Source organism: Oryctolagus cuniculus, chromosome 5, assembly GCF_051225735.1.
Source record: "Oryctolagus cuniculus isolate XC-2025 breed Fujian yellow rabbit chromosome 5, ASM5122573v1, whole genome shotgun sequence".
Lineage (NCBI taxonomy): Eukaryota > Metazoa > Chordata > Mammalia > Lagomorpha > Leporidae > Oryctolagus > Oryctolagus cuniculus.
The window spans coordinates 114,462,778-114,476,106 of record NC_142871.1 but is presented as its reverse complement, the minus strand read 5'-3'; the positions used below and the strand labels follow the sequence as shown (position 1 = coordinate 114,476,106).

The 13,329-nt window shown below is 37.8% G+C and overlaps 1 protein-coding gene across 3 annotated transcripts in view; it reads left to right on the top strand.

Moving 5' to 3' along the window:
* SACK1B (scaffolding CK1 anchoring protein B) overlaps positions 1-13,329 on the top strand; it is a 93,372-nt gene that overhangs the window by 61,516 nt on the left and 18,527 nt on the right. For all 3 annotated transcript variants that reach the window (XM_089333106.1, XM_051854627.3, XM_089333107.1), the window contains exons 3-4: positions 11,716-11,880; positions 12,845-12,969. In XM_089333106.1, coding sequence (XP_089189232.1) covers positions 11,716-11,880; positions 12,845-12,969 — 290 coding nt within the window. The remainder of the gene's footprint in view (positions 1-11,715; positions 11,881-12,844; positions 12,970-13,329) is intronic.

Here is a 13,329-nt window from a genome sequence, read left to right as displayed (position 1 = left end):
TACTTTGAATGAATATGTAAATTTAACTTTGTCTTTCAGTTTTACAGTTTTTGCCAGAATATGTCTAAAACATGGCCCTGGATCTTCAATATTAGCAATTTTAAAAAGATTAGCATTATGGTCTGATATGATACAACATAAATCTTTGTTTCAAAGAGCATCCCTCTAACACACCTTGGATCAGGCTGTGCACAGGGTTTAGGGGCAACATAGCTGTTTACTGGTTGAATAGAATCTGCTTTAGTTCTCCTTCCTGTGTCTTCCAGTCCTTCAAAAGTGTAGCTCTCATAGAGTTTGTGTGATCACATCCTGCATATATACTAGTCTGGGAGAGGTGGGGGATATTGTGTTCATTTGGGGGATCCTGTGCTAGGGAAATATGACACACCGAGTTTCAGAAAAAGTCACTTTCAGGGAAGTCTTGGGGAAGTGGGAACACGTGATGGTATTGACTCCCTGAATTCAGTAGGAGGACAATGGCTTTTCTTTGCAAAACTTTCAGTCCTGCTCTTTGTTCTTTCTTTCCATCTAATTTCTGTTTTGATTCTTCACTAGAGTAAAAGTTATTAGGTGGATATTTGGCCTAGTGGTTAAGAGTACAGTTAAAACTCCCACATCGTGTGTTGGGATACTCGAGTTCAGTTCTAGGCTGCGGCTCCCAATTCCAGCTTCCTGCTTATGCAGACCCTTGGAAGCAGCAGTTGATGGCTCCGAAAGTCGGGTCCCTGACATCTATCTGGGAGGACGGATAAAATTTCTTTTTCTCAGGTTCAGCCCATTCCAGACGGGTTGTGGACATTTGAGAAATCAGTCAGTGGTTGTGAGCTCTCTCTAACTCTATCTTTCTCTCTCTCTCCGTCTCTCAGTCACCCTTCGTCTTAAATAAAGAAAAAGCAAATAAATAAAAGAAAATATCTTTTTCTACAAAAGCAAAGATGACTACTTGCACAGAATTGAGACAAAGATTTGCTTAAGTAGGAAAAGGTAAAAGCATATTCATTTTTGTGATATTCAGTCATATTGTCATGCAAGGAATGCAAAGAAAAATTGTTGTAATTTCTCTGTTGAGTTGTCATACATAATTAATTCTCAATTAATACTGTTGCCAAATAGAGCCCAAACATTTCCCTTTATATCACCTATTGGGCTTTATTGTAAGACAGTAATTTTTTCCCGCTTTCACCAAGTTGTGTTTGGCCAGATTTTTGTATGCTGTGTGCACCATACCTTTAGTCTAGTTGAACACTCATGTGATACAGTTACTTGCATATCCTAGATAATTTGAATTATAGGTATTAAATCTGATGGATCTCTCTAATAACAAAAGTGCACGAATTAATTTTGAATAAGAAGCTCCCAATATGCATGATATGACTTAGTTATCTTGTTTTATTATGTGAGAATGAAGCTCCTTGGCATTCTTTTATGATAGAGGTTGAAATCCATATCTATTAATATTATTCTAGCCATTATCAAGAGTGAATGAATGGTTAGTGCCACGAAGAATTTTAGGACTCAGTACATGCAAAATGTTCACTGGTTTAGTTTACTTATATTTATTATATGAAGAATCATTTGAGTAACTTCCCCAAGATCTCTTAATTTGTGGCAGACCAAGCCAACTGATAGCACAGATATAGCTGTTAGTTCTTACTTAAGCTGAAGAAAGATTAGTATCAAAGACACGTATTCTTCATGTCAGCCTTTTTTTTTTAAATCCATTTAGCACATTGCTTTTGACAGATTTTATGGCCTTAGAAATATATACCCTGTAAGTGATCATTTCCCTTTATTTCTATTACTCAATTCTTAAAAGTTTTCCAGTTGTGCTGAATTTTATTATAAATGCAGTTATTATAGAGCTCCATTAATCTTTTTTCTCAAATTTGAGCATTTTATTAGTTTTTCTGTTGGAAAAAATAAATCCTCCTGTCTCTACTCAGGCAATTACCAAGGAAGTCTGAATTCCTTCAAATGAAGCATAAAAGGTATAATATACCATTTTGAGAGTAATATTGACAGTTGTTTGACTGTAGAACATTAACCCAAGGTACGCCCATATTTCATTAGTTATCTAGGTCATACAAAAGCAGATTGCTAGAACTTTGTATCCTGATAGATTACAAGTAGGAAAACAATGGGGCTCAAAATAAGATACTGAAGACGGTGAAGCATATTTCTAAGGAATTTCAAGTATTCACTCTATATTGTGTTGCACATTTTCTAGCAGATCTGTCATCAGGCTTCAGTTCCTTGCTCTTCATTTGTCTTATTACTGGTTTCTACTGAACTTTTTTGGTATTTCAGTGGATTTATAAATATGAACAGTACAATAAAAGTTATAAAGAAGGTTCCAGAATCTTCTTCAATAATATGACCCAATAGAATTAAACCTACATTCAGAATGCATAGTACTATCAGATATATTTTCCCAAGACTGTTTGACCAAATATCTTCTTTTTTAGAATTTATTTTGTTCTCAAGATCAAATAAAAACATATATCATAGTCTCAGGATCTTTCCTAATCTATATAAATTTATCTAAGTAAATTCATTCCATATTTGTAAGCATAGTGACTCTTGTGTTTAATTCAATAAACATTTGTTAAAATATTACTATCATTTACATGCTCATCTTTGCCTCTGAGTCTTGCAATATTCACCATCCAGCTTCAATGGCTAAATAATATTTTTATTATTATTATTTAGGACTTATCCCATGAGCTCCCAGTATCTATCGCATTCTGTGTACTGACCTCTAACAACTATATACATACAGTGTGATTTTTTTCTCTTTCTCTGAATTCTTTTACAGATTACTTAATACCTGAATATGTGCTCCTCTAAATGTCCTTAATTGTACTTTTATTTTTATTTTTAAAGATTTATTTATTTATTTGAAAGTCAGAGTTGCACAGAGAGAGAAGGAGAGGCAGAGAAAGGTCTTCCAACTGCTGGTTCACTCCCCAATTGGTCGCAACAGCTGGAACTGTGCCTATCCGAAGCCAGGAACCAGGAGCTTCTTCCAGGTCTCCCACATGGGTGCAGGGGCCCAAGGACTTGAGCCATCTTCTGCTGCTTTCCCATACCATAACAGAGAGCTGGATTGAAAGTGGAGCAGCTGGCTTTCAAATCGGTGCCCACATGGGATGTTGGCACTGCAGGCAGCAGCTTTACCTGCTACACCACAGCACCAGCCCCATAATTGTATCTTTTAAAAACAGATATATTTAAGGACTGGTGCTGTGACATAGTAGATTAAGCTTTATGTGCCAGCACCCAATATGGGCAATGGTTCATGTCTGGCTGCTCCACTTCCAATCCAGCTCTCTGCTGATAGCCTGGGAAAGCAGTGGATCACAGCTCAAGTGCTTAGGCCCCTGCACCCTCGTGGGAGACCAAGAAGAAACTCCTGGCTCCTGGCTTCTGACTGGCCCAGCTCCAGAGGTTGCAGCCATTCGGGGAGTGAACCAGTGAATGGAAGACCTTTCTATGTCTCTCTCCCCCACCTCTCCCTGTGACTCTGCCTCTGAAATAAATAAATACATCTTTTTTAAGATGTATTTATTTATTTGAAAGGCAGAGGTAGAGAGAAAGAGAAAGATCTTCCATCTGCTTGTTCACTCCCCAAGTGGCCACCAATGGCCAGGACTAAGTCAGGCTGAAGCCAGGAGCCAGGAGCTTCATCAGATTTCCCACCTGGATACAGTGTCTCAAACACTTGGGCCATCTTCTGCTGCCCTTCCAGGCCATTAGCAGGGAGCTGGATTGGAAGTAGAGCAGCCAGACGTGAACTAGCATCCATATTGGTGCCAGTGTCACAGGTGGTGGCCTTACCTGCTATGTTGCAATGCCACTTAAATTGTATCTTGCATATGAATTTATCAAAGTCCATCTGTGGTATTTATATTATTTTAATTCAGCATAATCTCCAATGTCTAGGCCAGTTTATGAAAATTTAGTAGTGTACCATAGGAAAGATAAATGAAGATCAATATCCTTGAGTAGTTCTTTGAAACTATTAAGATACATGAACTTTCACTCAAATCTTAAAAAGGACCTGGGGCATCTTCTTATTTTTTTTCTGTGTCTCGAGTATCTGATGTATGTATTTATTTATTGATTTTTCAGTTTAGAATGCAAGAATGTAAAAATAATGAAGACTTAGGAGTAGAATATAAGTAGTATATACTATCATGGCAGTTTAAAGAATGCCATTTAATGTAACTGGTATCTGTATTAACATATAATCAATTTGCATACCTTTTGAAAGGCTGCATACTAATCAGTATGTGACTTTTCTTTGATTATATATCTCCGTTGTCATTTCTGGAGCATGGTGGGATTTAGATAAGTAACTGGACATGTGATAATTTCATCTCAAGTTTTACTTACCTCCTTTCTAATTCTTTTTTTCCTGGAATGTATGTAACCATCCATTAAAAATAAAAAGGGGGTTATTTTGCCTTTCTTGGTCCAGCTGAAATTTTCTGTATGTTTTATGTGATTTCAACACATTGGGTGAGGGTTTAGGGGAATGGAAGCCATGAGAAGCAGACTGACTTGGTTGACATCAGGTAAGCTTGTCAGAGTTGTACAATTTAGTGACATATTTCCTGATATAGCGTTTTGTTATTCATGCAAGAAAGACTGTCATTTGTTCTGCCTTTGCTGATAGAATCATTCATTGGCTGAATGACTTCAATTACTTTTTGCAAACAAAAACCTTTATGTATCCTGATAATGTGTGTTTGTTCATTTACAGCATCCAAAATAATTTGTTACATGAGACCGTCACCATGTTGTGTAATGTGTATTTTAAAAAATCATTTCTAGCTTAAAAAATAAATACCAGGCTGCACCAGACATTTATTTTTAGTAATTATTTTGTAAAATAAATTTATAAAATCAATAATGTATTTCCTTTATTGTAGTATCCATATATCATTACATCAGTCATAATACATGGTGCATGCATTCAATTAATGATTGTGGATACTTTTACACATATTCAATGTTATGAGGAATATTTTCAAGGCACAAGCGAGGTTATTACTAGTTTCTCTCTTATACTGGCACTTAATGACATTTATAAATTAGAAAAGGAATGTATTAGGTCACTAGAATGATTTATGATTTCTACAGATGGTTTTTAAATTTTATTTATTAAGAAATTTATCTATATAAAGGGAGAAAATTTTGTATATTTCATATTCACAATTTTAAGAGCATTATGATACTTCCCAGCCTACCCTCCATCCCTCCCGCCCTCCTCCCTTTCTTATTTTTGTTTTAATTTTTAATGGCATACTTCCAGTTGACATTAAAATCATATTTAACCCTTCGCTAAATAAAGAATTCAACAAGTGGTAAGTAGAAAAACCGCTGTTCTTCAGGAATTTAGATAAGGCCTACACTCATACGTATTAATTTTTTTGTACTCTGTATATTCGTTACCACAAATGAGGGAAAACAGATGACATTTCTCTTTTTGGGACTGGTTTATTTCATTTAGCATACTGATTTCCAGTTCATCTATTTTGTTGCAAAAGACAGGATTTCATTCTTTTTTATTTTATTCTTTTTCATTCTATTTTTTCATCATATATTTCTTTATTCATCAGTTGTTGGCCATCTGGTTTCGGTGAATTTCCTTTGGGTAAATTTCCAGGAGTGGAATGGCTGGGTCATATGGTAGATCTATTTTCAGATTTCTGAGGAATCTCCATACTGACTTCCATAACGGTTGTACTAGTTTACAATCCCACCTACAGTGTATTGGGGTACCTTTTCCACACATCCTTGCCAGCATTTATTTTTATTTTATTTTTTTTTGGATGATAAACATTCTGACTGGGATGAAGTGAAATCTCATTGCGATTTTCATTTGTATTTCCCTAATGGCTAGTGATCCTGAGCATCTTTTCAGGTAACTGTTGGCTATTTGTATTTCATCCTTTGAAAAATGCCTGTTCATGTTATTAGCACATTTCTTAACTGGATTGTCTGTTTTACTGTAGAGTTTCTTGGGCCCCTTATATATCCTGGGTATCAATCCTTTATCAGATATATGGTTTGTGAATATTTTTCTTCCATTCTGTCAATTGCATCTTTACTTTTTTGAGTGTTTCCTTCATTATGGAGAAAGCTTTTTAGCTTGATATAACCCATTTGACTGTTTTTGCCAATATTGCCTGGGATTCTGGAGTCTTATACAAGAAATCTTTGCCTATATTAATCTCTTGCAGTGTTTCCCCTGCTTTCCTCCAGTAATTTGATGGTTTCAGGTCTTACGTTTAGATCCGTGATCTATTGTGAGTTCCTTTGTTCCACAGGTGGTTTTAAGAATGTCATCAACTGATTTCATTTGAGCATATTCAACTATTTTGTTTAGACTATTTTGTTTAAAATTTAAATACAAATTTCATATATTATCCATGACTTTGCCCATCTTCTAATTTATTTGCACTGTATTCATTACATTATCCTAATGTTTTTTTCAGGTGCTTCTTCTGAGGTCATTCTATTCCCACTTTATTTCTGTACAATTTCTATTTATTTATTTATTTATTGGAAAGGCAGAGTTACAGGGGTGTGGGGGAGAGCTAGAGAGAGAAGTTTAAGTATGCAGACCATCTTCTGCTGCTTTCCCAGGCTCATTACTATGGAGCTGGATCTGAAGTGGGGCAGTCAGGATTTCAACTACCATCCATAAGGGATGCCGCATCATAGATGACAGCTAACCCTCTGCACCACAATGCCAGCCCCTCTGTCATCTTTCTGACACTGTTCTTGTCTGAATTTATGGCTGTTTAAGTATACATGTAAGAAACCTTTCCAAGGATCATTTCCTAGCTATTCTTTCCTCTCATGATTTTGTTTTTGATGTACGTAGGGCACTGACTCCCAATCATATCTATCATTAGCATTAGTATCATTAGCCTATAACATGCAGATCCTGCATTAAGATAACTTAATTCATATATCCCTATCTGACTTCCACTTTCATTTACGTTTCTAGCTTTCTGTCTCTGGTATCTCTCACTAACAAATAAACTTTTTTTAAAATTTTTTAACACTACCCTTACATATAGTCAACCAACTTTAACAATGACCAGTAATGGCCAATTTTGTTTCCTATATTATAAAATAAATACAGGGGAAGTTTTTTTTTAAATATTTATTTTATTTATTTGAAAGGCAGAGATACAAAGAGAGAAGGAGAGACAGGACTTCCATATGCTGGTTCACTCCCCACGTGACCACAATAGCCAGAGCTAGGCCAGCTAAAGCCAAGAGTCAGGAGCCAGGAGCCTTATCTCAGACTCCCATATTGGAGCAGGGGCCCAAGTATTTGAGCCATCTTCTGGTACTTTCCCAGGAACATGAGCAGGGAGCTGAACTGGAAGTGGAGTAGCCAGGGCTTGAACCAGTGCCCATACGGAATGCTGGTGTCACAGACACTGGCTTTACCTCCCATTTTACAATGCTAACTCTAGGGCAAGGTGTTTTTTTTTTTTAATTAATTTATTTATTTGAAACTCAGAGTTACACAGAGAGAGGAGAGGCACAGAGAGAGGTTTTCCATCTGCTGGTTCACTCCCCAGATGGCCACAACGGCTGGAGCTGCACCAATCCAAAGCCAGGAGACAGAAGCTTCTTCCAGGTCTCCCAAGCGGGTGCAGGGGCCCAAGGACTCACGCCATCTTCTACTGCTTTCCCAGGCCATAGCAGAGAGCTGGATCGGAAAAGAAGCAGCCAGGACTAGAACCGGCGCCCATTTGGGATGCTGGTGCTTCAGGCCAGAGCGTTAACCTGCTGTGCCACAGTACCGGCCCCAAGGTGTTTTAATCTGTAACTATATTAATGTGTACATAAAAGAAAAGATATCTATTAAACATTTTTTATTTGAAAATCAGAATTAGAGAGAGAGGGAGAGACATGCAGAAAGAGAGAGCGAGAAAGAGAGAGAGATCTTCCATATTCCGATTCACTCCCCAGATAGCCGCAATGGCTAGGGCTGGGCCACGCCTAAGCCAGGAGCCAGGAGCTTTTTCCAGGTCTCCCCATGGGTACAAGGGTTCAAGCACTTGGGCTATCCTCTTCTGCTTTCCCCAGGCCATCAGCAGGGAGCTGGATGGGAAGTGGAGTAGCTGGGATGCCAGCACTGCAGGCAGCAGCTTTACTGCTATCCCTCAGTGCCAGTCCCATAAACTCAAAAGTTTAGCAACAGTTCTCTAATATCTATCATTTAATCCCAGCAGGACCTCATTTCACTTCCTCTCACATTCATGACAGCCTCTCTCCTCTATATAGCTTAAAACCGAGTGACCCAACATTTCAGCCTCTCCTTCTTACATATACCCTCAATTCCCCTGCTCTCTCTCTCAGGATGCTAAACTTTGGTGTCAGAACTACAACCAAGGGGCCAGTCCTGTGTTGCAGCAGGTTGAAGCCCTGGCCTGAAGCACCGGCATCCCATATGGGCGCCAGTTCTAGTCCTGGCTACTCCACTTCCAATCCAGCTCTCTGCTGTGGCCTGGGAAAGCAGTAGAAGATGGCCCAGGTCCTTGGCCCCTGCACCCACATGGGAGACCTGGAAGAAGCTCCTGGCTCCTGGCTTTGGATCTGCTCAGCTCAGGCTGTTGCGGCCATCTGGGGAGTGAACCAACGGATGGAAGACCTCTCTCTGGGTCTCTACCTCTCTCTGTAACTCTGTCTTTCAAATAAATAAAATAAATTAAAAAAAAAAAAAAAACTACAACCATGTTTAAATACAGTTGTCAGCCTACTCCATGCCTGCACCTCTGAAGCTGAACTAGGTTGACGAAAAATTCACAACCATATTAACTGGTCCAATATTAAATTTATAACATGGCAATAATAAGTAAATAAATATATAACCTGGTGATGTCTAAATGCTAAACAGCAATCTTGCTTATTTCCTTAATTTATTTCCTTTCCTGCCTTTCTACGTAACTATGTTAAATACTGCTTTCCTCAAATTTCTAGGTATTCAGTCTCAATTGAAGACTTTGCTTCCAACCACACTCAGAAAATCAAAACATTCAGAAGAGAACTTCCACGGCCATTCTTCTAATAGCATCTACACTTCTACACATGACCTCCGATCTCATATTACAGATGGTCATTTATTGGGCTTTTCTCTCCGTGCTACAGTTCCTTTATATTTGCACTACATTCTGTTCCTCTTTGTTGACTCAAAGGCATTGCTCTCCAATCCCCCCTTCTTACCTCCTACCTTCTCTTGCATCATTTTCACTTTTCACTTGAGCCTTTCATTAACACAAAGATGTGTGGTTATTTCTCTCATCCAAAACCAGAACAAAAATACAGCTTCTCTTGACTTACACTGACCTATAGTCACTGCTCCACTGCTCTTTGGTGTAGCCAAATTATACACAAATAGTTTTCTCCATACCTGCTATACGCAGTGTCTTTCCTCCCGTTCTGTCCGTAACACCTTCCAGTAATGCTTGTGGTGTTACTACCCCACTGAAGAACTGCACTTGGTCCAGCAGTATGAGCTGATCCTTTTGAGCTCACCCTCCTCCTTGATACACTGCCTTTACTTGACTTTGGGATGCTGTCCACTTTTATTTCCTCAGTTTCCTTTGCTAGTGCTTTGTCTTCTTTTAGATCTTTCCACTATGGAGTGTCGCAACACGTGGTCTTTGGTCTTTTTCCCCTCTCTCACTTGATGATTTAGATTTAATTATCATCTTTGTACCACTGACACCTGATTTAACCTCTGGCCCAGACTTTTCTACTCTGTATTCCAAGTGGACATCTAGGCCCTTTACACTCACTCAATGTTTCTTTTTTAACATTGTACCTAAAATATACTGCAGCTGTTGACAATTCTGCCCTCCGTGTAGGTGAGGCTAAACATCTTACATTCATCATCTTTTCTCCCTTTTCCTCTCTTACCTCACATTCAGACCTTCTGCAAGCTCTTTTGGCTCACAGGTAATCCACTAGCTATCCATTTCCCTCCATTTCTCACTTTCCCATCCTGGTCCTAGCCATTGCCTCCCACTTGAAATGCTGCGATAGTTCTTAACACAATAGCTTCAACAATTCTTTTCAAACATAATTGGGTCATGTTAATACTTCAGCTTAGAACCCTCTCACAATAGCTTGAAAAATTCCTTTCAAACATAATCGGATCACGTTAATACTTCAACTTAGAACCTTCTCGTAGCTTACAGTTTTACTCGGAATGAAGACAATGAAGGCTTTATAATGCTTCCAAGGCCTTGTGAAAATCCTTGCTTGTTGGTGTCTTTCCCACCTTCTTCAGTGTGCCACAGCAGAACTGTGGTTTGCTCTACTAAGAATACTCTTCCCCAGGATATTGATGTGGTTATCTTCATTTCTTTACGTCTTCACTCAGAGGACACTCTTGCACGCCAGTTCTAAGAAGCCCAACTCTTTATTCTCAGTTTTTAAGAACCCTGATCCTCCTCTATTTTTCCCACAAATCTTAGCATCTTGTAAGTTATACACCGTTTAATTTTTTTATTATGTTTATTCTTCCTGGAGGAGAATGTAAGCTTAACAAGGACAGGGTTTCTGGTTTCTTGTCTGATACATAAGAAGTGGTCAACAAACATGCCTGGCACATAGTAGGTATTCAGTAAATTAGGCAATTTTTTTCTTCTTCTGGCATTATTTCACCCTTACAGAGTCATTAATGAGCTGTTTCCAACAATTAGCATGGATTCTTTCCATCTTAGGGACCTGTTCCTTAGCACATTTTCTCTTGCATTTCTCTTTTCAATCATACACCTTTTTCAGTCCATTTTTTTTCTTTTGATGATTGTGTCTGCTAAGCTGTTTATAGGCTCATAGATTTAATTTTCTCATCTTCAAGTTCCCTTGTTGCCTTTCTCCTTCTTTTGTCCTTCCTAGATATTTCTATTTCTGGATTTGTTTTTTCCATCCCAGTTTTCCAAGACCATTTTCTCTTTAAAAATAGTTTCAGAAATCCCACTTTCCAATGGAGAGGTCTCCCGAGAAAAAAATGGCATGCTGATTTCCTCCCTGTCCTTTCTGTCAATCAAAGAAGCAACCTTGTAAACCATAGTTTGGATAGTCTTTTTACTGAAAATCACACTGAAATGCAGATTCTCCCTAAAATAAAGCTAATCTGAAAAATTACTTAGTGTTAAAAAGTTGTATATAGACACTTGTTTGTTTTAAAAAAATTTTATAAGATTTATTTTATTTGAAAAGCAGAGTTGCAGACATAGAGGGAAAAACAGAATTCTTCCATCCACTGGTTCACTGCCCAAATGGCCATAGTGTCCAGCGCTGGACCAGGCAGAAGTCAGACGCTTAAGACTTCATCTTGGTCTGACATGTGGCTGGCCAAAGCACTGAAGCCATCTTCTGCTGCTTTCCCAAGCACATTAGCAGGAGCTGGATCAGAAGTGGAGCAGCCAGGACTAGAACTGGCACGATGCAGGCATCAAAGGCGGTGGCTTAACCTGCTACACCAAAACACTGACCCCTTTCACAATATTTTTGCCTTCTATTTTAGAAGCCTGTAATAACATTTTTGTAAAGATTTATATTTATGTATTCATGTATTTAGTTTTTTTCTGTGGTGTCCAAATTTTACTGAAGTTAAACAATTTTTTAATCTTTCTCTCTTTAGATATTTAAAATTATTTTATATTCTTTTAACAGGTCATTGCTTTAGTAATGGATATATTCACAGATGTGGATATTTTCAAAGAAATACTGGAGGCATCGACTCGTGGGATATCTATATACATTCTGCTTGATGAGTCCAATTTTAATCATTTTTTAGATATGACTGAAAAACAGGGATGTCAAATACAGCGTCTCAGGGTAAGAATTCTTTTTTTCTTCCATTTTTTTTTTGTGTGCCATTTTTATCTCAGTCAAGGAAGATTACTGCAAAAAGAAAATGTATTTTGATGATTGTTTTGTAATTCTGCTCCTTAAGTTTGAGTTAACTTTGCTTGCCTTTATTTTATTTTATTTTATTTTATTTTATTTTATTTATTGGGAAACACAGAGGTAGACAGACAGATAGGACTTTCATCTTCTGGTTCACACCCCGCATGTCTGCAATGGCTGAGGCTAAGGCTGAGACAGACCAAAGCCGGGTGCCATGAACTCAATTCAGATCTCCCATGTGTGTGGGCAGGGACCACATGTTTGTGCTGTCACCTGCTGCTTCCCAAGGTATACATTAACAAGATGCTAGAATTGGAAGCAGAACTGGAACTGGAGCTCAGGTACTGTGATGTGTCATATGGGCATCCCAACTGAAATTTTAACCACAAAATCAAATCCCCCCTGCCTACCCATCATTCTTAATGTTCCAGTTTTGCATGCATAAGTTTGAAACCACTGACTCAGGTGATCTTGTGATATAACAATGTTGCTTATTAAAACCAAATGACATAGTATTGATTTTAGTTCTGTTTGACTTTTCAGAAGAAAAATAGATTTTTATTTCAGATATCTTGTCATCAGGATACTGTACTCTAAAAGGATTTTTTTAATAGTGGGATCCTAAGTGACTTATGAAACCATTCTGTATAAATGTAAAATGCTACCCTTTATTTAAATTATGTTAAAATGTATGTTAAGTAATTATTTTCATTGACATATTTGGGATAAATGTTTTTAAATTTTCTTTCACTTAATTTTTTTCAAGTAAAAATGTATTTTTCTATAAGGTTTTGATATTAAGGTTTTATATTATATAAAAGTGTATATTTTTCTTCTCAAAATGCCTCTTTCTATCCATAATTTTTTATGAACTTTATATTTTATGCACTAGAATGTTCGAGTACGGACAGTGAAAGGACAAGATTATCTTTCAAAAACAGGAGCTAAATTCCATGGAAAAATGGAACAGAAATTTTTATTAGTTGACTGCCAGAAAGTAATGTATGGCTCTTACAGGTAAGATCTTTGTGTGTATATTGCCAGTCATTTAAATAACTTATTAGTTATAAATTTTAATATAATTGATTTTTTTCTTTAAACAATTTATTGATTTACTTGAAAGGCAGAATTTCAGAGAGAGTGAGAGCTTCCATCCTCTGGTTCACCTCCCAAAAGGCCACAACGGCCAGGGCTGGGCCAAGCTGAAGTCAGGATCCAGGAACTTCATCCAGGTCTCCAATGTGGATGCAGGGTCCCAAAGAATTTAGCCATGTTTCACTGCTTTCCCAGGTGCGTTAGCAGAGAGCTGGATCAGAAGTGGAGCAGCCAGGACTCAAACTGGTGCCAACATGGGATACTAGCATTGCTGGCAGAAAC